At 40.4% G+C, this 24,070-nt stretch overlaps 1 protein-coding gene across 1 annotated transcript in view; it reads left to right on the top strand.

The window, feature by feature from the left end:
- Nucleotides 1-24,070, top strand: part of LOC132888473 (protein NLRC5-like) — a 374,479-nt gene that overhangs the window by 326,697 nt on the left and 23,712 nt on the right. Inside the window, 1 exon segment of the mRNA XM_060924519.1 lies at nt 19,384-19,557. Coding sequence (XP_060780502.1) covers nt 19,384-19,557 — 174 coding nt within the window.

The following is a 24,070-nucleotide window of genomic DNA, read 5'->3' as shown; positions in this document are numbered from 1 at the left end:
ATTAGCAATGCCATCCACTATTTTTGGAATATAACCAGCCTATTGTCGGTTTTACTATGGAAAGGAAACATTATGCCAATGACAATACTTACCTCAACATGCTTGCGCAGATTAGACGTCAAATTTTTGTATGCCGCAATGGTTGTCTTCTTGGGCACACATAATCTGCATTGCATAATGAAACTGTCACCCCTTTTCTCTACGAAGCTGAAGTGATCACGTATGTAGGGCTAGGGGTGCACTTCATTACTGGAAGAAATTGCGTTTTCTGCAGGGTCATCCACCACAGGTTCCTCGGTCTCCTCCATGTCCGCAGGGGAGCTTTATCAACACCCTTGGCCCAGGGGCTAGGCCCCTCATAGGCTACCTGTCAACCCTACCCTTACCGTTGGCCAGGAAAACACTCTTAATTTATTTGCAATACGTGTCAAGCATTTACAGTGTAAGCGCCTAATTAGCCTAGAAGCCTACGATAGGTTACGTTTGGCTCAGCGTAGCTGCGCAAGGCCCACACTCACATCGCTCAACACATCCGACCACAGAGGGAGAGAAGAACGCGCGCATCATCATTACAGAGCCGATTCTGATTATTACCACGGACAGGACAGTGATGCTGCGTAACTTTCACGCAGGGGCATGGCCAGAGATAACCACACAAGCGTGCGTGCGCGATAATGTAGACCTATGTGTAAACATAAAACACACACAACTACAGACAAGGCCTTTTAAAAAATAAAATACATAAAAATAGCTCGGTGGCATGAAAACAAACATTCACTGCAAGTCAAGGTACTTGGCTCGGCGGCCACATGAAACGTAAACACCATGGACAGCGGCCAAATTCATAACTCTACAGACCGAAATACACGAAACCGAGTCCTACTAGGGTTTACTTTACCGATCTATGTTCAAGCATCATGCAAGTCTTCCTTCTCCTTGAATAAGACCGTGCATTCAACTGCCTTTTTGACATGACTGCATCGAAATACCACTTGGAACAATATTTCACGCACTCCATCAAGAAAAAAGTTAAACATGATGAACACGGGCATACTGTTTTGAGCATACGATTTTTTAAAAAGAAACTAGCTACATCAAAGTCCTTCAATAAACCCATCCTTTAGCGCAAATGAGCTTAACCTAGTTCAAAGCATGACGCTAGCAGTAGCTGCATAAGGCAAAATCACGTGGGCCTTTCGTCAACAAGAAGCCACGGCGGGCAAACATTAATAATCAAGTGTCCTTACCTTAAAACGTTGTCTTGACCACAGAACTTCTCAAGTATTTCACTTAAATCCACATGGGTTAACAACACACCCAACACAGCTAGCGAGAAATGTGGATCTGCGCTAGCTTTGTATTGCTATTCCCCTCACTATGCTTACTCTGTCTGCTGCCCGAACTGTGAACATTATAGGCTACAATCTTTTCATCAACTTCTTCGGTAGATGCCGTTTTAGACATTTTATTATCCCCATAGAAATATGCTATTATACTAACAGGATTATAACCCATACGAAAAAAAAACAGTAAAGAACTTATAAGAATTTACCACTGTCTTAGTAGTAAATCCTTATAAATATAAAGATAAATCCTTATAAGGATTTATAAATAAATATATATGCCATGTATGATTTACTCCTGAAAGTGGCCCCTTTTGCATTTTCCTCATACAAATTTTTTATGAAAATCTAGTATGTATGAAGTGAACATTGTGCATGGTTTTTACAGATAATGGGTATGATGAATTACACCGTCTTTGTATGCTTCATGTAATGGTTGTAGTTTTAAATTATATTTTACAGTTTAAAATGTATATGCCTTTTATATGTAAATCCACACAAACATATATGTTTTTGTTTGAATTGTGGATGTATCGTAAAGGTATTCTATGATGGCTCTCTACGTTTTTTATATGTCAACATTACATTGACAGTAATTGGTTGACATTTTAAAAACATAGATAAATCTGAACAATTCATACAAAAAAAACTCTTCTATTTTTACATTTATAGTAATTGATCGACATATAAAAACATCTATAAACCTAAAGAAGTCATACAATAAACCTGTCTTTTTCAGTAGGTTGACATATAAAAAACATAGAGAACCATCATAGAATACCTTTACGATACATCCACAATTCAAACAAAAACATATATGTTTGTGTGGATTTACATATAAAAGGCATATACATTTTAAACTGTAAAATATAATTTAAAACTACAAACATTACATGAAGCATACAAAGACGGTGTAATTCATCATACACATTATCTGTAAAAACCATGCACAATGTTCACTTCATACATACTAGATTTTCATAAAAAATTTGTATGAGGAAAATGCAAAAGGGGCCACTTTCAGGAGTAAATCATACATGGCATATATATTTATTTATAAATCCTTATAAGGATTTATCCTTATATTTATAAGGATTTACTACTAAGACAGTGGTAAATTCGTATAAGTTCAAATCACACGACACGTATTCAAATCACAACTGATTTATTTTACTGTTGGACAGATCATAGCATATCTAGCCTAGCTGCACATAGCCTAGCTGCTGGTAGGCTGATAACTGATAAGTAGCTGATATTCTGAACAGATTGGTGATCCTTACCTTAAAAAAGTCTGTGACTTTAGGCAACGATTCTATCATTACCTGCATCTCTCTCTTTTTTTCCTTTTATGCGCCCCGCTAACATGTGAACGCTTCATCTTTCAAAGTCTCTAAATTTGTGTCTCTGTAGTCTGCAGTCTTTGGCGTGCTTTCGTGCGTGACGTTACATTTTGTTACATTTTATTCTGGTCCAGTTGTGGGTGTTCGTTTCGCGAACCACATCCACCATGTCTCTTACAGCAGGCTACTGTGCGCTCATTTATTTCTAACCTTATTTCTATCCGTACATTAATGTAGGCCCACGATTCCGACAGTTTATTATTTTATTAATATTACAAGGCCCCTGATTGGCTGTGGCCCAGGGGTTTGAGCCCCCCCGAAGCCCCCCCCACTTAAAGCGCCGGTGCATGTCCGCCATCGTCTGTGTGAGACTCGCGCGCGACAACTGTCCTTCCCGTGATTCATTTCCAGAACGCATTTCCCCTTCTCCGTTTTAGCCTTTATTTATTTATTTATTTATTTATTTTTACTCAGTAACGGTTGTGATGTAAAATGTACCGAAGTACACTACTTAAAAGAAAACATACTTAAGTAAAAGTAAAAGTACACTCTTTAAAAATTACTTGAAAAAGTATAAGTACACAAAAAAGCTACTCAAGTACAGTAACGTGAGTAATGTAATTCGTTACTTTCCACCTCTGGTGACTGAGAACAACATTTATCATTATTTATTTATTAATTTATTATTATATCTATTATTTGTATTTTATATTTATTAATTATTATTCAGACTTCACACTTTCAGGGTAGGCTATATGAATTGTAGGTCGACACTGCTCACACACATACATTTGTTCAACATCACAAACCTGATGGTGCTGTACTTGATATGCATGGTGAATCTGGTTGTCCCAATGACTCGTTGGGTTGTCCCTCATTCTGTCCCTCAATCTGATCCTGAATGTCTTCATCCTCACTCTCAGATTGCCTTTCAGATGCCTCACTTTCCACCTCTCCAACCACCACCTCTGGCTCTCTCTCCTCTTTCATAATCTTCATCTTCCTTACTCTCTCTATGTTGCTTTTTGCCAACAGGGGCAAAAAAGGACATAATGTCCTTCTTGTTCCTTTCCATGATGATAGCCTACAGTAGGTCTATACTAAAATGTAAACGGAGAGGAATGTAGCCTCTACATATCAAAAGGCCATTAAAGTTTTACAAGAAGGTTAAACACTGTCGGTTATTTTACCCATTTCCCAAAAATATTAAGTTAGGCTACTTATTGCTGTGCAACGCACTTTTAAGAAAGCGCAATAAAACGGATTTATTATTGTAGTGAACAACAACAGTAAAACACGGATATGTGCAAACACTGACGTTACGAAATTGAATAATTTTCCTTACCTTCGCCCCTTTGCAATAGCCTAGTCCTTGCAGGGCTGCAGCTGTTATCTCTCACGTCTGAAGTTTACAGTTCGCGCTGCTGCGGGTCTTTCTGCTGCAGGTAACAGTGCATGTGTAGCGCTTTAAGGAGTCCGTGTAGAACACTCCATCATGTCAGTTCCGATCTTCGAGCCAGCGCACGTCAAAATTAATAAATCTTGTTACCTGTTCAGCACAGGGGCCACAACAGGGGCCAGGAGCAATTTTACAGGGGCACTGGCCCCCCCTGGCCCCCGTTTAAAACCGCCTATGCTTCCCATCCTCTGTCCTCCTGTTACCCCTCCAGAGAGGAGTTGTATAGTGTGATGGCGTGAGAGACAAAGGAGTTTTTGAGTCTGTTCGTCCTGCACTTGGGAAGGAGCATTCTGTCACTGAACAGGCTCCTCTGGTTGCTGATGACGGTGTGCAGAGGGTGACTGGCATCGTCCATGATGTTCAGTATTTTGTCCATAGTCCTCTTCTCTGCCACCGTCACCAGAGAGTCCAGCTTCATGCTGACCACAGAGCCGGCCCGCCTGATCAGAGTGTCACAAGACACAAACGAAAGCATGTAGAATGCACTGTAAAAAATGTCCGTAGAATTAACAGTGAATTTATGTAAAATCATGACATAAAAAACTGTAAATACAAAAACAATGAAGCAGTGTGTAATTTACATCAATATACTGTAAAACTCCTAACCAAATGCCACTGTTAATTTAACAGTAAGAATATGTTGAATTGATCATATTTTTTTGTATAATTTACAAATTGTTGTAGTTTAAACACAGACAAACTGTAAGACTAAAACAGAATGTGATGGTTAAAATTACATCATTGCCCTGTTAAAAAAAACAAAAACATGCCCACCATTGTGGCTCAGTCAACTAAGGTGTCATACAATGACTCTGGGGACCCGGGTTCAATTCCGACCTGAGGTCATTTCCCGATCCCTCCCTGTCTCTCTTTCCAGCTCATTTCCTGTCTCTGCACTGTCCTATCCAATAAAGGTGAAAAAAGCCCAAAAAAATATATCTGTCTAGTAGATCATTGCTTGTAACCATCATTTTGAATCATTGTTTATTGTACAATGAATATCCGTAAAATTAACAGTTATGTACTGATTATTGTACATTGAATACCTGTAAAATTGAACATTTTCAAACTGTTGTTTTTACAAGTGTTGATATACCTTACCGTAAAGCCATATACACTGTCACTGTATTTTTTACAGTGAAAAAATGGCAACCACAGCTGCCAGTTTTTCACTGTAAATTTGACAAGATTTTTTTTTACAGTGTGCAAAAATGTGATATAACCTACTGCTCCCTATGTTCTAAATTAAAAGAAAAAGGAAATTTACATGCACTAACATAAACTTATAAAGGATTTGTTAGAAGTTCTGCATGGAGGCTCTGAATGAAATATTGTACAGAATGGAATAATTTTTTTACTGTTTTTTTTTAAGCAGTGTTTAAAATATTAAAAATGTGTAGTGTGAGAAGTTTACTATGACCCATAAATGGAACTAAATCTGAAAACTAGGGGCTCGTTTACACGAGGACGCTGTCGGGTAAAAACGACTAAATATTTTATCGGAAGTGCCTTTCGTTTACACGGGGACGGCGTTTCCAAGGCTGAAAAACGGAAAAAATTGAAAACGCCTTCCAGAGTGTATAAGTTAAAAACAGCCCCCATTGCATATCCGTCTAAACTACCCAATACGCGAAACTCTGCTCGGATCTGCTCACGTCGGGTACGCGTTTACGTCATACATATGTCATATACTGTACATGCCAGCCCGGGAAGTAAGAAAGTAAGTAAAAAAGTAAGAGCATGTCTGATTACATCGATCCAACGGACCTTCAAGCTGCTCTGGCGGCTTTAATAAACGTCCAGGAGTCCTTCGAACATCTATACCGAATCTGCACATATACCGTTAATGAACAAAGGCGGGTATAGTATGCTCTTACTTTTTTACTTACTTTCTTACTTACCATAGCCAGAGTAGTCAAAGTTTTCGTGGCGCAGATGTGCAGATCAGACAAGATGGAAGACGTTGTGCATGCGTGCAGACATAGCGGAGGTCTTTCACAGCACCACCTAGCCGCCTGGCATGCACATCCAATTGAATTCCACACATTTATGCGTCACCGTATAGACGCAGATTTCTTCCTTGAAAACGGTCGTGTAGACGCGGAAAAAAGTGAGAACGAAAACGGACTTTTGCGTTTTTGTTTCAAACCGTCCCCGTGTAAAGTGGGCCTAGTAGTGAATTAGCAACAAACTGGTAATGGTTCAGGTTTCACATATTGTTGAAATGTTCATGAGGAAGAAGTCCTGTATTTCTAGTGGGAAAAGGGTACGTTAATGGAACACAGGCATGGGGGGGGAGACAGGTATACTGAAAGAACTGCTCAGAAATTCTTTGTGAACAGAACCAACAGAACCAAGACCATTAATGTTGCGTGATCATCAGAAAAATATCTTAAACAATAACAACTGTCTTGAAAGAGACAGAGTAACACTCACTGTCACCAGAGGTCTCTGTCTCACTTTTCTCCTTTTTCAAGTTAGATTAGATTAGATAGATTGGATCAATGAAGTTGTATCTAATCTATCTAATCTAATCTAACTTGAAAAAGGAGAAAAGTGAGACAGAGACCTCTGGTGGCAGTGAGTGTTAGTCTGTCTTTTTCAACCTGGAATGGAGAAAATCTTTTTAAAGAGATCATGAAATATTGTGAAAGATAAAATTTGATTTTGTATGTTGATGTATTTACTTTTAAAACAGAAAGTTTTTGTTTGTTTTTTAGAGAATTCTCTCTAACACACGTGTTTTACACACACACACACACACACAACTGGGACTACGTGAGCTTTACTAACAAGCTCATTTCTTCCTTGCCTAGCTTGAACTCGCATGATCTGATTTTAGGTGTTGATCTGAATTGTTACTGACCCAGCCTTAGACTGATCGAACCCTAAACTTTTGACTTTCTCTAAAATGACTACGACCTTATCTGTATTTATGAACCAGGTGGGGTGCATTGACCCCTGGCAGACCCTTTTTCCTTACAACAAAGAACTTTCCTCTTTTTTCCCCCATGCACACAGTACATATTCCAGAATCGATCATTTTTTCATAGATAAGACTTTTCTCTCCTCAGTTAAGAACGTTGTATATTCAGGGTCATTACTGAATACTCTAAGTGATGATTAAATACTCAAAGTGACAATATTTTTATGTGTAATTTGAGGGAAATGTTGTCAGTAATTTTTGGAATAAATAAAACAAAAATGTTCAATTTCTTCAAACACAACTGTAAATCATAAAACCAGAGAAACTGATCATTTTGGTATATTTTTTTTCTTTATAATTGTTTATTTTTTATATATATTTGTGTGTGTGTGTGTGTGTGTGTGTGTGTGTGTATATATATTCCTCTTTTCCCTCTCCACTGTAATTGTTTATTTTTTATACTTGTTATCATCACTTATGGTTCTCAAAGGTGATGTGGTGTGTGTGGGTGTGTGTGGGTGTGGATGTGTGTGTGTGTGTGGGGGGGTGAATCAGGGGTGAAAAGTCGAAAAAGTATGTTCATATCACATGTTCAGTCCTTTTACTCAGTGTCTCCTCATAACTAGCTGCTACTTTGCAGCCAAGCTACAAAGCCCCTGTTGGTCCATCAAGCAAGGTCTTTATTCTGCTCTGTTCCAGAGGTGCAGTATAATAATCAAATTAGGATATGCAAATAATTATGAAACTCTGGAGCTATATATACAGTGGGGCAAAAAAATATTTAGTCAGTCACCAGTTGTGCAAGTTCTCCCACTTAAAAAGATGAGAGAGGCCTGTAATTTTCATCATAGGTACACTTCAACTATGAGAGACAAAATGAGAAAAAAAATCCAGAAAATCACATTGTCTGATTTTTAAAGAATTTATTTGCAAATTATGGTGGAAAATAAGTATTTGGTCAATAACAAAAGTTCATCTCAGTACTTTGTTATATACCATTTGTTGGCAATGACAGAGGTCAAATGTTTTCTGTAAGTCTTCACGAGGTTTTCACACACTGTTACTCGTATTTTGGCCCATTCCTCCATGCAGATCTCCTCTAGAGCAGTGATGTTTTGGGGCGGTCGCTGGGCAACATGGACTTTCAACTCCCTCCAAAGATTTTCTATGGGGTTGAGATCTGGAGACTGGCTAGGCCACTCCAGGACCTTGAAATGCTTCTTACGAAGTCACTCCTTCGTTGCCCGGGCAGTGTGTTTGGGATCATTGTCATGCTGAAAGACTCAGCCACGTTTCATCTTCAATGCCCTTGCTGATGGAAGGAGGTTTTCACTCAAAATCTCACGATACATGGCCCCATTCATTCTTTCCTTTACACGGATCAGTCGTCCTGGTCCCTTTGCAGAAAAACAGCCCCAAAGCATGATGTTTCCACCCCCATGCTTCACAGTAGGTATGGTGTTCTTTGGATGCAACTCAGCATTCTTTCTCCTCCAAACACGACAAGTTGAGTTTTTACCAAAAAGTTCTATTTTGGTTTCATCTGACCATATGACATTCTCCCAATCCTCTTCTGGATCATCCAAATGCTCTCTAGCAAACTTCAGACGGGCCTGGACATGTACTGGCTTAAGCAGGGGGACACGTCTGGCACTGCAGGATTTGAGTCCCTGGCGGCGTAGTGTGTTACTGATGGTAGCCTTTGTTACTTTGGTCCCAGCTCTCTGCAGGTCATTCACTAGGTCCCCCCGTGTGGTTCTAGGATTTTTGCTCACCGTTCTTGTGATCATTTTGACCCCATGGGGTGAGATCTTGTGTGGAACCCCAGATCGAGGGAGATTATCAGTGGTCTTGTATGTCTTCCATTTTCTAATAATTGCTCCCACAGTTGATTTCTTCACACCAAGCTGCTTACCTATTGCAGATTCAGTCTTCCCAGCCTGGTGCAGGTCTACAATTTTGTTTCTGGTGTCCTTTGACAGCTCTTCGGTCTTGGCCATAGTGGAGTTTGGAGTGTGACTGTTTGAGGTTGTGGACAGGTGTCTTTTATACTGATAACGAGTTCAAACAGGTGCCATTAATATAAGCAACGAGTGGAGGACAGAGGAGCCTCTTAAAGTTGTTGTTACAGGTCTGTGAGAGCCAGAAATCTTGCTTGTTTGTAGGTGACCAAATACTTATTTTACAGAGGAATTTACCAATTAATTCATTAAAAATCCTACAATGTGATTTCCTGGATTCTTTCCCCACATTCTGTCTCTCATAGTTGAAGTGTACCTATGATGAAAATTACAGGCCTCTCTCATCTTTTTAAGTGGGAGAACTTGCACAATTGGTGGCTGACTAAATACTTTTTTGCCCCACTGTACATAATGGCATCTTCAGATATAAATCACTATATTTTATAGATAAAAATCTAAAACTACTTTCTCTTCATTCTAGTGAAACAAAAGAAAGGCCTGTCTCACCTGGATCCAGCTGTGTGTCCTTTCAGAGTGACAACTCAATGAGACACCCTCTCGAGTTTACAGATGGAGCATCCTCTGTGGAAAGGTATTCCTCTATCTTCCTCTCACTCAGTTCTCTGAATATCTGTAGAAATAACTCCCGACAGGGCAATTCTTGTTCGCTTCAGTATAAAATGTGTTGTGCTAAATTTTCTTGATTAAATTTCTGGTATCAAATTCAGAGTTCATATGAACCGTTATGAACGTGTGTTCTAGTCGTATCACTACTCATAACAAGCCCATAATAATTCTACCCTAATAACTTCTGGGTAGAAAAGGAAAAGTTTTTCCAGAAGGGAATCTGCCATTAGCCCTTGGTAAACTCCAGGAGGGGGTGGGGGGGATGGGGTTAGTGGTCAGAGGAGTCTCTGTGTTGTCTTCCGTTAGATCAGTGCAAAACCCAAACCTAACCAAGTAGGTCAGGGAGCAAATGTTCTAAACATTTATCTTGCAATTGGGCAACTATTGCTCCATAGGAGGGTTAGAGATGGTGTCCCAGTGGGTTCTGAGTGAGATTCTGTCAGGGAAAGTGAACAGCACGTGGATGCAAATGCAGAATGTTTATTAACGGTGAAACACAGATAACACAAAGACCAAGCAACGTGAACGAGGCAAAACCATAACAGGAACATGGTACACATCAGGGAGGAGAGACTAAAGAATGATAGTGTGGACAGTCGTGACTTAAATAGTGTTGCTCATTAACCAAAACGTTAAACAGGTGTGGTGCAGTGCCTGATGGGAAACGTAGTCCAGTGCTGTTTTCAGCACTGCCATGATAGAGTTGATGTTCTTGCCCTGAGCCACAGCTCATCTCTCTCTGTCACTATCATTGCCAGAAAAATAGGAAGCACCAGTTTGTTAAAATTGTGGTGGTAACCCACCATGTTTTCCCTGGTGCAGTACCTCATAGTTGACTTCCCCAACCCACCATGTGACCTTGAAGGGCTCTTGTTGGTTGGCAGTAATCACAAGTTATTACGAGCTACAGTTGGGGGTTCCAAGTTCTTTATCTCCTGGTACAAATGAAGAGTTTGGTTCCAAAACACTACAAGCGCCATTAAAATAAATTGAGTTTCTGTTAAAATAAGCTTGGCATTTGATCTCGATTCAAAGTTCCAAAATCAATTTTATACAAAATGTGATATTCGCCATGTGTTTCTGCATTGAATATCCCCTTTCTTTTCAAAATATGACAAACGCCACTACTGATTTTCAGCAGAACGTGTTATCTCTGCTCTCAACCAATCACAGCGCACCATTCAAATACGGAAACAGTAATAACCCCTCCCATCGACTGTCAACATCGTGGAGAATTCCTGTCTTTTAGTGAGATTTTGAACTCGATAAATGAATAACGGTGATGGAATCAAACATTTCTTATTTTAATGCTTTATATTTTTATTCCAGTAGAGAATGTGGTCCAGTGTTATTTTCTGATTTGAGCCCCTGATTCCTCCTGGGTGGAGATATGACACTGTATATATATATTGATGCACTGCCTAAAAACGCAGCTCCCGATGAGTGTGTAATGTGTGTAAAATAGATTGTTGCTTGTAGATGACGAGATTAATGTAATGTGGGACAATCTGTGGTCCAATAGAAGAGATGGTCCAAGTTCAGAGGCTGTCATATGTGATCAGCTCTACTTCTTGTTTCTAGTTATATTTAAAACTAAAAAAAAAAATAATGTTTTTATTGATGTAATGGATATATCGCATTTTGGGGGAAAAAAACAATCAGTTTTTTAAATAAAATTTAAAAATCAAATTCTTGATTTGTATTTTTAATGTTATTATAGCTTCTTAGTGTTATATTAAAGTTTCAAACAGAACATCGTGGTTTTCCTGCAACTACTTTTTTGGGAAATAAAATACCTTTTTCTCAAAGTTCCTTACAGTGGATTTATCGCGGTTTGGAACACTTCAGATTGTCTCAACAGGAAACGCCCTTCATGTTGCCATTGGAGCCAATTCTCCCATGATAAGAGACTCACGTGTGGAGTTCCAGAGGTTTATATATCACAGCTGTGTGGACCATATCTACAGGATGTGTTCTGATATTAAAATTAAAAAAGTAATTTCCAATGTTTGTTTATCTACAGAACCCCAAAACAGGAACCAGAAAACAGCTGCAGAAATTTGATAGAGTCCGTATTCCAGGTGTGTTTGTATGTGTTTTGTTGTGTAATTAATATACACAATTTTAATTTGAAACGATGGCAGTAATTTACAGTTAACAGTTTACAGTTACAGCAGCATTATGGGTAATCGGGCAAAACTGCATTTCAATCTGTTTTAAAATCAGCTTCTGACTTACAAAGTACTGATAATGGAGACTCCTTATCTACATGTGAAATAAACATCTGTTTACTGAAAACGTCACCAGATTAACGATTACTCACATTTTTAATCGATTTAGTTGGAGTGTTTGCTGTACAGGTCCCTGTGAAACAGCTGTACATCAGCTATAGAAATGTATTAGAATGAGAAAATAAATCCAGTTAACCCCTTCTGACCAATCAGAATCCAGAATTCAACAGCAACGTGGTGTAAAATCAGGTTATGTCCCATTTTTATTGATTTATTTAATTTTATTGCTTTTTTTTAAATCACAAGCTGGAGCACAAAGTCATCACATTGGTGAAGAATGAACTGAACAATTTAAAGAAGCTACTGAGTGCTGATTACCCAGAATGCTCTGAGAAGGAGGAGAAAGCGGAGGAGGAGGATCTGGACCGTATTAGAGAGAGTGTGCTGAAGATCACACTGCGTATCCTGAAGAACCTGAAGCAGAAAGATCTCGCTCACCAACTGCAGATCAGTAAGAGCTTTAGATTATTACAATATTCTCTCAGTTTAAAGGAAACACACTGGGCCACTGGTCGATATTATCATACTGCTGTTTATCCTAATGACTACAGTTATTTTTTTTAACAAATAAACGACTCCAAGATAATCCTAGTGTTTGGCTTCTTTTCCATAATATTTATGTATTTATTAGGAATGTATGACAGTTCTTTTTTTATCGATATTGACTTTCACACTGTGTATAGTGTTTATACATGAAAATAATGGCCATCACATTGTTCTGTTTGTTAGAGCTGGCCTCTGTATATCAGCGAAAACTCAAATCCAGACTTGGAGATAAATTTAAAAGGATAAATGAAGGAATCTCCCAGCATGGGACATCAGTACTTCTGAATCAGATCTACACAGAGCTGTACATCACAGAGGGCTGGAGTGAAGACATCAGTAATGAACATGAGGTGAGACAGATTGAGACAGTGTCCAGGAGACCAGTAACAGAGGAGAAACCCATCAAATGTAATGATCTCTTTAAAGACACGTCCATCAGAAGTGTGCTGACTAAAGGAGTTGCTGGAATTGGAAAAACTGTCTCTGTGCAGAAGTTCATTCTGGACTGGACTGAAGGGAAAGTGAATCAGGATGTCACCTTCATGTTTCCACTTCCCTTTAGAGAGCTGAATCTGATGAAGCAGCAAAACCTCAGTCTGATGAATCTTCTTCATCAGTTTTTCCCTGATATTAAGGACCTAGAAGTAATAGACAGTGATACCTACAAAATCCTGTTGATCTTCGATGGTCTGGATGAGTGTCAACTTCCTCTAGATTTCCAGAACAATGAGAGATTGTGTGATGTGACCGAGTCGGCCTCAGTGGATGTGCTGTTGACGAACCTCATCAAGGGGAACCTGCTTCCCTGTGCTCTCCTCTGGATAACCACTCGACCAGCAGCAGCCAATCAGATCCCTCCTGAGAGTGTAGACCAGGCAACAGAGGTATGGGGGTTCAGTGATCCTCAGAAAGAGGAGTACTTCAGGAAGAAGATCAGTGATCAGAGCCTGGCCAATAAAATCATCACACACATGAAGTCTTCAAGAAGCCTCGACATCATGTGCCACATCCCAGTCTTCTGCTGGATCTCAGCCACTGTTCTTGAAAGGATGTTGGGTGAAGCAGAGAGTGGAGAGATCCCCAAGACTCTGACTCAAATGTTCACACACTTCCTGATCTTTCAGATCAAACACAAGGGACAAAAGTACCATGGAACATATGACCCTGATCCTCAGCAGACCAGAGAGAGCATCCTGGCACTGGGAAAACTGGCTTTCCAACAGCTGGAGAAAGGAAACCTGATCTTCTATGAGGAAGACCTGAGAGAGTGTGGCATTGGTGTTCGAGAAGTGGCAGTGTACTCAGGGGTGTGTACTCAGATCTTCAGAAAAGAATCGGGACTCCACTTGGGGAAGATGTTCAGCTTTGTGCATCTGAGCATTCAGGAGTTTTTGGCTGCGTTGTATGCATTTCTCTGCTTTCTTGACAAAAACTCAACAAAAAAACAAACTACTGATCTGTCTGGTCTTTTCAACACATCAGAAATGTCTGACTTCCTCAAAGGTGCAGTGGACCAGGCCTTACAGAGTGAAACCGGACACTTGGATCTTTTCCTCCGCTTCCTTCTGGGCCTCTCGGTGGAGTCCAATCAGAAGCTCATTCGAGATCTGCTGCCACACACAGGAAGCAGCTCTGACTGCCAGAAGGACATAGTTGAGTACATCAAGTTCAAGTTTGAACAAAATCCATCTCCAGAGAGATTAATAAACCTTTTCTACTGTCTGAATGAGTTAAATGATGATTCACTCGTGAAAGAGATCCAAAGTTACATAAGCTCAGGACGTCTCTCTGAAGCTGCACTCTCACCTGCTCAGTGGTCTGCTCTGGTCTTTGTGTTGCTGACATCAGATGAGGATCTGGAAGTGTTTCAGCTACAGAAGTTCATAAAGTCAGATGAATGCTTTAAGAGGCTGCTACCAGTCGTCCAGCAAGCCACAACAGTTCTGTAAGTAAAACCCTGTGACACTTTACGGGGTTTGGGAGACTGATGGGATGGAGACGGGCCGATTACTTTTGCTTTATTCAAAGTAGACTGCCTTTCAGATTTTCAAGTGTAGGTCATGAAAAGAATTTCCCGAAACCCAATTATTTTTGTTTAGTGATCGAAAGCTACTGAATTCAAATCACAGACTTCCAATTTTATTAGTTTTTTTTAAATAGAACAATTAATGCATTTATCTCCATGTGGCCCTAAATTCTCCGCTATTTTTTCCTGCTTCACCATGACCCAATACGAGATACTACATAATGCATCATGTGGTGGGCTTTCCCTGTTCATGCAAGGCATTGTGGGATACAAATATGAAACAGGAGAGGACGTGAGTGTGCGAATGAAACTTGAAAGAGCGACTACAGTAACGGAAAGTGAGAAGAAAAGACGTTACGTTGTATATGAAGGAAAGGAAACGCAGGACCAAACTAATAAATATGGGCGCTCAGCGAGCACCTCGGTGTGATCAGCTGTTCGTTTAGTGACAGAATGATGGAACTGTCAGTGCACGCTCAAGGGTAAACCTGTAGATGGCAGTAATGCAACACTGTGGATGCCAGCTGCTGTAAAACCCAAAAGAAGAAGAAGGTAAACCTGCGCATGCGCACACGGACTTCCTCTGTCTGCTTGACTGCGCCAAGCGAGCGATTTCATGCACATTATTTGCTTTAATCCCCTCAAATTAAATAACCTCCCAGCCACAGAATGGCCTGATATTTTGTGGGATATTACAGAAATAAACATATATCACAATCACCACATTTCAGACGGAACTAAATTTCACCGAGTTTATGAAATCGAAAGGCCGTCTCGCTTTAACTTTCAACTTGCACTTTTCAGCAGCTTTATTGTTTCACAGTCTCACTCTGACACACACACACACACACACACACACACTCATCACTGTTAATCAGTCCCAGGTGTCCCTTTGCCACTCACCTCCCGCACCTTCACTCTCCATTCCCAAACTGATGCTTGACCACGCCTTCGCTTCCACAAACTCAGTTCTCTATTAAACTCAGGTTTTGGGAGGGAGAGGAGCTGTTCTGATTGCATTTCACAGCAATACACCAAACTGCTCGTGATAATTTATTCTTCCTAAAGGATGTATTCGGGATGCATTGTTATTGATACTGGTATGCGGTGGCTACAATTATCGACAGTCCATAATTATTGATACCTTTTCAGATTTACCAATAAAAAACAAATTTTACAAAGGTGAGTTTCAGTTCCAACAGTTATTATTGGTTAATTAATTTTTTTTCAGTTTGTTGTAAATATCTACCACATATTACAGTATCAGTAGACATTTTTTTTTAATTTTGGTTCGAGGAATGAGATGCGACCTTTGACCTGGATGTTAATGTGGTTACAGTGTCGATTGCCTGTTGACATTTATTATTAAACGACAAAACTAGAAATTAATACAAACAACAATGAATGATTAACAAAATGTGATCTACGAAAATCCTGAGAAAGTGGAACAAAAAGATTTTCTGACGCAGGTTAAACATTATCAGTTCATTTGTTTACAAACATGAGAATTACTTCCTCATTTACGTAAACACCGACATCCATATATTTATATAAAAGATATTTTGTCCTAAATATAAGTCTATGGAAAACTAATTTTAAATAAAAACTGTTTTGTTAACTTAATACCACATACTGATTTATTTTCTATAAATATTCATCTGGATGTGGATAACTGGACAAAGGTGTCGATGATTGTGAAACAGTGTCACGTGATCTGATAAGCGAAGTAATCAGGAATCAACTCCTTTTTTTTTTTCAGTGGAAGTTTGAGGAATTATTCATGCACAATTTACGTATTGAAAGTCTTCTACTTTTGCGACGGCCAAAAGATCGTTAAGGTGTCGATAATTGTAGCCGCCGCTCCAGTCTGATACTGTGCTGAGTTACATGTACTTGTCAGGGTGCAGGCACTTCCGGATGCAGTCGCAGGGGAGAGCGGGTGCTTCGCAAACTGTGAACAAATCCAAATCGGGAAACTAGAAACGTAGTCAGGGACGAGCAAGAGTCAGTCATTCGGTGAACAGGATATCACAGATAAGGCGAGAGGACGAAGTTGAAAGTAAACGTAAACAGAGTTCAATAACGGGAAGTCAGGCAGATAGTCAAACGGCTCAGTAAAGTCAGGCACAGGGACACAGAACAATACTTCACAAATACTGAGAGTGAGAGCTGAGCTTACAGTGGGGCAAAAAAGTAGTTAGTCAGCCACCAATTGTGCAAGTTCTCCCACTTAAAAAGATGAGAGAGGCCTGTAATTTTCATCATAGGTACACTTCAACTATGAGAGACAAAATGAGAAAAAAAATCCAGAAAACCACATTGTCTGATTTTTAAAGAATTTATTTGCAAATTATGGTGGAAAATAAGTATTTGGTCAATAACAAAAGTTCATCTCAATACTTTGTTATATACCCTTTGTTGGCAATGACAGAGGTCAAACGTTTTCTGTAAGTCTTCACAAGGTTTTCACACACTGTTGCTGGTATTTTGGCCCATTCCTCCATGCAGATCTCCTCTAGAGCAGTGATGTTTTGGGGCTGTCGCTGGGCAACATGGACTTTCAACTCCCTCCAAAGATTTTCTATGGGGTTGAGATCTGGAGACTGGCTAGGCCACTCCAGGACCTTGAAATGCTTCTTAAGAAAGCCACTCCTTCGTTGCCCGGGCAGTGTGTTTGGGATCATTGTCATGCTGAAAAACCCAGCCACGTTTCATCTTCAATGCCCTTGCTGATGGAAGGAGGTTTTCACTCAAAATCTCACGATACATGGCCCCATTCATCCTTTCCTTTACACGGATCAGTCGTCCTGGTCCCTTTACAGAAAAACAGCCCCAAAGCATGATGTTTCCACCCCCATGCTTCACAGTAGGTATGGTGTTCTTTGGATGCAACTCAGCATTCTTTCTCTTCCAAACGCGACAAGTTGAGTTTTTACCAAAAAGTTCTATTTTGGTTTCATCTGACCATATGACATTCTCCCAATCCTCTTCTGGATCATCCAAATGCTCTCTAGCAAACTTCAGACGGGCCTGGACATGTACTGGCTTAAGCAGGGGGACACGTCTGGCACTGCAGGATTTGAGTCCCTGGCGGCGTAGTGTGTTACTGATGGTAGCCTTTGTTACTTTGGTCCCAGCTCTCTGCAGGTCATTCACTAGGTCCCCCCATGTGGTTCTGGGATTTTTGCTCACCGTTCTTGTGATCATTTTGACTCCACAGGGTGAGATCTTGCGTGGAGCCCCAGATCGAGGGAGATTATAAGTGGTCTTGTATGTCTTCCATTTTCTAATAATTGCTCCCACAGTTGATTTCTTCACACCAAGCTGCTTACCTATTGCAGATTCAGTCTTCCCAGCCTGGTGCAGGTCTGCAATTTTGTTTCTGGTGTCCTTTGACAGCTCTTTGGTCTTGGCCATAGTGGAGTTTGGAGTGTGACTGTTTGAGGTTGTGGACAGGTGTCTTTTATACTGATAACGAGTTCAAACAGGTGCCATTAATACAGGTAACGAGTGGAGGACAGAGGAGCCTCTTAAAGAAGTTGTTACAGGTCTGTGAGAGACAGAAATCTTGCTTGTTTGTAGGTGACCAAATACTTATTTTACCGAGGAATTTACCAATTAATTCATTAAAAATCCTACAATGTGATTTCCTGGATTCTTTCCCCCCATTCCGTCTCTCATAGTTGAAGTGTGCATATGATGAAAATTACAGGCCTCTCTCATCTTTTTAAGTGGGAGAACTTGCACAATTGGTGGCTGACTAAATACTTTTTTGCCCCACTGTATATGGAGAAGGTGATAGCAGGTAGACTGAAGACAGGTGATGTTGTTAGAACTCTGGTGACGAGGGTTGCTGTGGATCTTGGGAAGTGTAGTCCAGAGTGGCCATGTGTGGAGGCTGCTCTGAACTCAGGTTTTCAGCGCCGTTACTGACAGTACTCCTAAAAAAGTGTCCAGTCCCAACATCTGATACCATGTGATGTAAGTTGTAGCACTAATGAAAAGATTAACAGGAAATGACTGTTCTTGACGCACTAAAATGATGAACGCTTAAAGCAAATCAGATTGAAAACCATTAAATATCAGGAGGCAGAGCTATCACATCTTCCTACAATACAAGTAACGCAATAAAAACATCTTTATTGTGTATAAACAGTGTATTAAATAGAGAGGACGGCTGAGCTGAGCACACAGAGCAGTATTGGCGAGTAGATCATTAAAAATGAGCACAAGCCGCTGGGAATTGAACACATACAAAGATATTCTGAGTCTGGATTATTAACGTAAGCGGGATGAATATTACTAATACACTGAGTACTGAGACACACACTTCCTTTTGTCAGGGTCGATACCTTGCTAGAGAGTCATGGTTCAGTTCTCCCTCACACTATCGATTAAATATACTGTTTAATCATCAAAACTCATCAGGAGTTCATTCTGAACAGGATATGACAGCAACCAGCACAGAGTGAAACAGTCGTGACGCTGTGGTCGTGGTAATGCCGTGAATATTCTGTGTACAGCAGTGATTTTCTGTCTTACAGCACAAACAGTTTTGTGTTTGTGTTCATGAAGGGCTCAGTGTTTTATGAGTTCCTCTGATATTTTCAGCTTTCAGGTGGGGGTGGGTCAGGATTTTCAAATATTTACGTCGTCATTAAAATATAAAAAATTGAATAGTTTATGTCATCATTGTCTTTCAAAATATATCTTCCCTTGTTTTTACTAGCACCAGGTAAAGTTAACATTCAATATCTCTCTCTCTCTCTGTTCGTTCGCATGTTGGGGGGGTGTTGGTGGTGAATCATTCTTTAAAGAATGGTCGAATAGTATTTTTGTTTGAAATGTCTCTCCCTCCTTTCAGGCTCAGTGATTGTAACCTGACAGAGAGAAGCTGCTCAGCTTTACACACAGTTCTCAGCTCTGAATCCTCCAAACTGACTGAGGTGGATCTGAGCAGTAACCATCTGGAGGACTCAGGAGTGAAGCAGCTTTGTGTTGGACTGGAGAGTCCAAACTGTAAACTGGAGAAACTGAGGTGAGTTCATCTCTCCTATTGGGTCGACTTGATCTGAAGAATTGCTTATTGCAACTGATACACAAAGAATAAAGAGCTAAATAATTACAGAAATGTTTATTTTTAGATCTGTATATATTAGTGCATCTCAAACAATTAGAATATCGTGAAAAAGTTCATTTTCACCGATATTCACTGAGCCTGTGACTCATTGTTTTATTGTAAAATACATTTGATTATTTTTTTAAAAAATATTGGAAAAAAAAGTATTTCAAACTTCAAAAGCGACAAGTAAATGTAATAACTTTGCAGCGCAGACTTGTGTCACTTAATATTTAAGCCGAGTCACATAAAATACTTTATTTTGAAATCGATAAAATAAATCACAATTCCACCTTACCTTTGAATAGTTTTAGACCAAACTGCGTATCATCTTTAGTGCTTTTAGGAACAGCATTTTCTTTCATCATTTGTAATTCTTCCTCACTTACAGGGACAAAGTCTATTATTGCAGGTCTATTATTGCTTCCTTGAGCTCAAACAATTCTGACATAGCCTCTCAAGTCAAGAAAGTCAAGACTCTCCAGATAAAGTGGTGCCTGGAGGGCCTCATATTAATGCGCATTGTCACACCTTCAATGCTAACACACTGCACCTCAGAAATCATGCAAAAGAGCTTGCATCAAGAATGCAAGAACACAAGATTGACATGTTTGGTATCCAGGAGCATAGGAGAGTACACCCAAGTGAAGAGCTTAAGTTTGAAGTAGTTGAAGATTTTCACCGAGTCACATCTGTATGGAGAGAAATAATCACAAATTCATCCCAAGGAAGGGTTGGACTAATGCTCAGCATTAGAGCGAGAAAGTCCTTCTGAAGCATAACCTCTGTCTGCAACTGTATTTTAGTTACTGAATTTAAAGGGAATCCTGCTTATACAGTCATACTTTGTTACTGTCCACACTCTGGACTCAGGAGGATAGGTCCACCCTGACTAAAAGCCAACTAGACTATATCATTGTCTGAAGAAAGTGGTGGAACAGTGTAATCAATACTGAGGCTTATAACAGCTTCAGCACAGCGGGCTCAGACCGTTGGGTCATCAGTATGAGTTTTAGGCTCAGCCTACACCAGCCAAAGACAATCCCTGCACCAAAGATTGACTGGAAGGCCTTTGCGGGAGATCCTACCCTCCAAGCCCAATATACCATCGAGGTAAGGAATCATTTTGAGGCTCTTGACCTTGAAGAAAGCTCCACTGACTGCTACTCCAGATTTATTGATGCGAACAGAGAGGCAATGAAGCTTTTACCAACTGTTAAAAGCATCAAGAAAGCAAAAGCCTCTGACCACCCTAACATACAAACAGCGAGGAAGGCAGTCAAAGAATGTCAAGTCAAGTTTATTTGTATAGCGCTTTTAACAATAAACATTGTCGCAAAGCAGCTTTACAGAATTTGAATGACTTAAAACATGAGCTAATTTTATCCCTAATCTATCCCCAATGATGAAGCCTTTGGCGATGGTGGCAATGAAAAACTCCCTCAGACGACACGAGGAAGAAACCTCGAGAGGAACCAGACTCAAAATGGAACCCATCCACATTTGGGCACCAACAGACAACATGACTACAACATTCACAGTTTTAATATGAAGTCAGTTTTGTTGATGTTTTAAACTCTTCACTGATGGAAACTTGAGTGCAAAACTGTTCATGACAACTGCAGTCCTAAAGTTAGCAAGTCAACTGTAGTCCTCAGCCATAAAAGCATTACTGTAAGAGTCCAGAGCATCCTCCAGGTGTGACTTTCAACTGTCACATGGGGCCGTCCTCCACAGGAGTGATGTGATGAGACTCAAACCAGACACAGGGCACCAGGATGGATCAGGCAGGTCCGAGGAGCAGAAGAGGTTCAGCATCTCGATCCCAGGACCGATATGTAACTCAGATGGACAGATTTGAGGGGGAGGAGAGAGAGAGAGAGAGAGAGAGAAAACACAGGTTGTTAGGTATGCCCAATGTCACCTCAATAAGTAGGAACAGTATACATATTGCACCGAGTACAAGCAGGGACTCCGGCAACTAACTATGACAGCATAACTAAAAGGGGAGAGCCAGAAGGTAACACAGGCATGAGGGAGCCCTGGGACATAAAGCAGCAGCCACTACACCGTCAACAAACTCGAGTGAGCAAGCGAGTGGGGGACTGACAGCATCCATACATCCCAGTTTACCAAAACACTCTGTCTGAGGATCCTCCAGATCTATACCTTTACCTCATAAACACCATTAACACAAGGCTTGACTAAACAGATATGTTTTCAGCCTAGACTTAAATGCTGAGACTGTGTCTGATTCCCAAACATTACTTGGAAGGCTGTTCCATAACTGTGGGGCTTTGTAAGAAAAGGCTCCGCCCCCGATGTAGCCTTCACTATACGAGGTACCAGCAGATAGCCTGCACCTTTTGATCTAAGTAGGCGTGGCGGGTCATAGAGGAGCAGAAGTTCACTCAGGTACTGTGGTGTGAGACCATTCAGTGCTTTAAAGGTCAACAGTAGTATTTTATAATCAGTAATAAATTTGATTGGGAGCCAATGCAGTGTGGATAAGACAGGGGTGATGTGGTCATATTTTCTAGTTCTAGTAAGGACTCTTGCTGCTGCATTTTGAACTAACTGGAGCTTGTTTATGCACTTCTTGGGACATCCAGACAGTAAGGCATTACAATAATCCAACCTGGAGGTAACGAAAGCATGAACTAGTTTTTCCCGTCATGTAGTGACATTCAATTTCTTATCTTAGCAGTATTTCTGAGATGAAAGAAAGCTATCCGGGTAATGCTATCAGTGTGAGTTTCAAATAAAAGACTGGGGTCAATAATCACTCCGAGGTCTTTTACTGCTGCACACGAAGAAACAGAAAGGCCATCCACACTCCACAACCTGAAAAGTGTTTGGACATCCAAGTTATCAAGAGGGTTAAAAGCCAGGATATTCACAGCAGCCATTAAATCCATCCTGCTCTATGGCTGGAGGTCTGGACCCTGACCACTCCCCTTACGAAGTCCCTGGACAGGTGTTACACAAGAATGCTGAGGGCCATTCACAATATCAACTGGCAGCAACACATCACCAATCAAGAATTGTATGGAGACCTCCCTAGGGTCTCAGAGAAAATAGCAGCAAGGTGACTCAGGCTAGCCGGCCACTGCTTCCAACATCCAGAGATCCCAGTATCTGTAATGGTATTATGGGAGCCCACACATGGCAGAAGACGCCCTGGGCGGCCACTCAAAACAGTGGTGGATGTCCTCAAAGAAGATACTGGAGTGGTCGACACCACTGAATTGAGGACCCTAATGATGGATAGAGAGGAGTGGAGAGTCCATTATTACAGTGGTGCTTGAAAGTTTGTGAACCCTTTCTATATTTCTGCATAAATATGACCTAAAACATCATCAGATTTTCACACAAGTCCTAAAAGTAGACAAAGAGAACTCAGTGAAACAAATGAGACAAAAATATTATACTCGGTCATTTATTTATTTTTTGAGGAAAATGATCCAATATTACACATCTGTGAGTGGCAAAAGTATGTGAACCTCTAGGATTAGCAGTTAATTTGAAGGTGAAATTAGAGTCAATTGTTTTCATTCGATGGGACGACAATCAGGTGTGAGTGGGCACCCTGTTTTATTTCAAGAACAGGGATCTATCAAAGTCTGATCTTCACAACACGTTTGTGGAAGTGTATCACGGCACGAACAAAGATTTCTGAGGACCTCAGAAAAAGCATTGTTGATGCTCATCAGGCTGGAAAAGGTTAGAAAACTATCTCTAAAGAGCTTGGACTCCACCAATCTACAGTCAGACAGACTGTGTACAAATGGAGGAAATCCAAGACCATTGTTACCCTCCCCAGGAGTGGTCAACCAACAAAGATCACTCCAAGAGCAAGGCATGTAATAGTCGGCAAGGTCACAAAGGACCCCAGGGTAACTTCTAAGCAACTGAAGGCCTTTCTCACATTGGCTAATATTCATGAGTCCACCATCAGGAGAACACTGAACAAAAATGGTGTGCATGGCAGGGTTGCAAGGAGAAAGCCACTGCTCTCCAAAAAGAACATTGTTGTTCGTCTGCAGTTTGCTAAAGATCATGTGGACAAGCCAGAAGGCTATTGAAAAAATGTTTTGTGGACGGATGAGACCAAAATAGAACTTTTTGGTTTAAATGAGAAGCGTTATGTTTGGAGAAAGGAAAACACTGCATTCCAGCATAAGAACCTTATCCCATTTGGGCCTGTTTTGATGCATCTGGGCCAGGACGGCTTGTCATCCTTGATGGAACAATGAATTCTGAATTATACCAGTGAATTCTAAAGGAAAATGTCAGGACACCTGTCCATGAACTGAATTTCAAGAGAAGGTGGGTCATGCAGCAAGACAACGACCCTAAGCACACAAGTCGTTCTACCAAAGAATGGTTAAAGAAGAATAAATTAATGTTTTGGAATGGCCAAGTCAAAGTC

Source organism: Neoarius graeffei, chromosome 6 (assembly GCF_027579695.1).
Source record: "Neoarius graeffei isolate fNeoGra1 chromosome 6, fNeoGra1.pri, whole genome shotgun sequence".
NCBI lineage: Eukaryota > Metazoa > Chordata > Actinopteri > Siluriformes > Ariidae > Neoarius > Neoarius graeffei.
The sequence above is the reverse complement of the archived record's forward strand: the minus strand, read 5'-3'. Positions and strand labels throughout refer to the sequence as shown.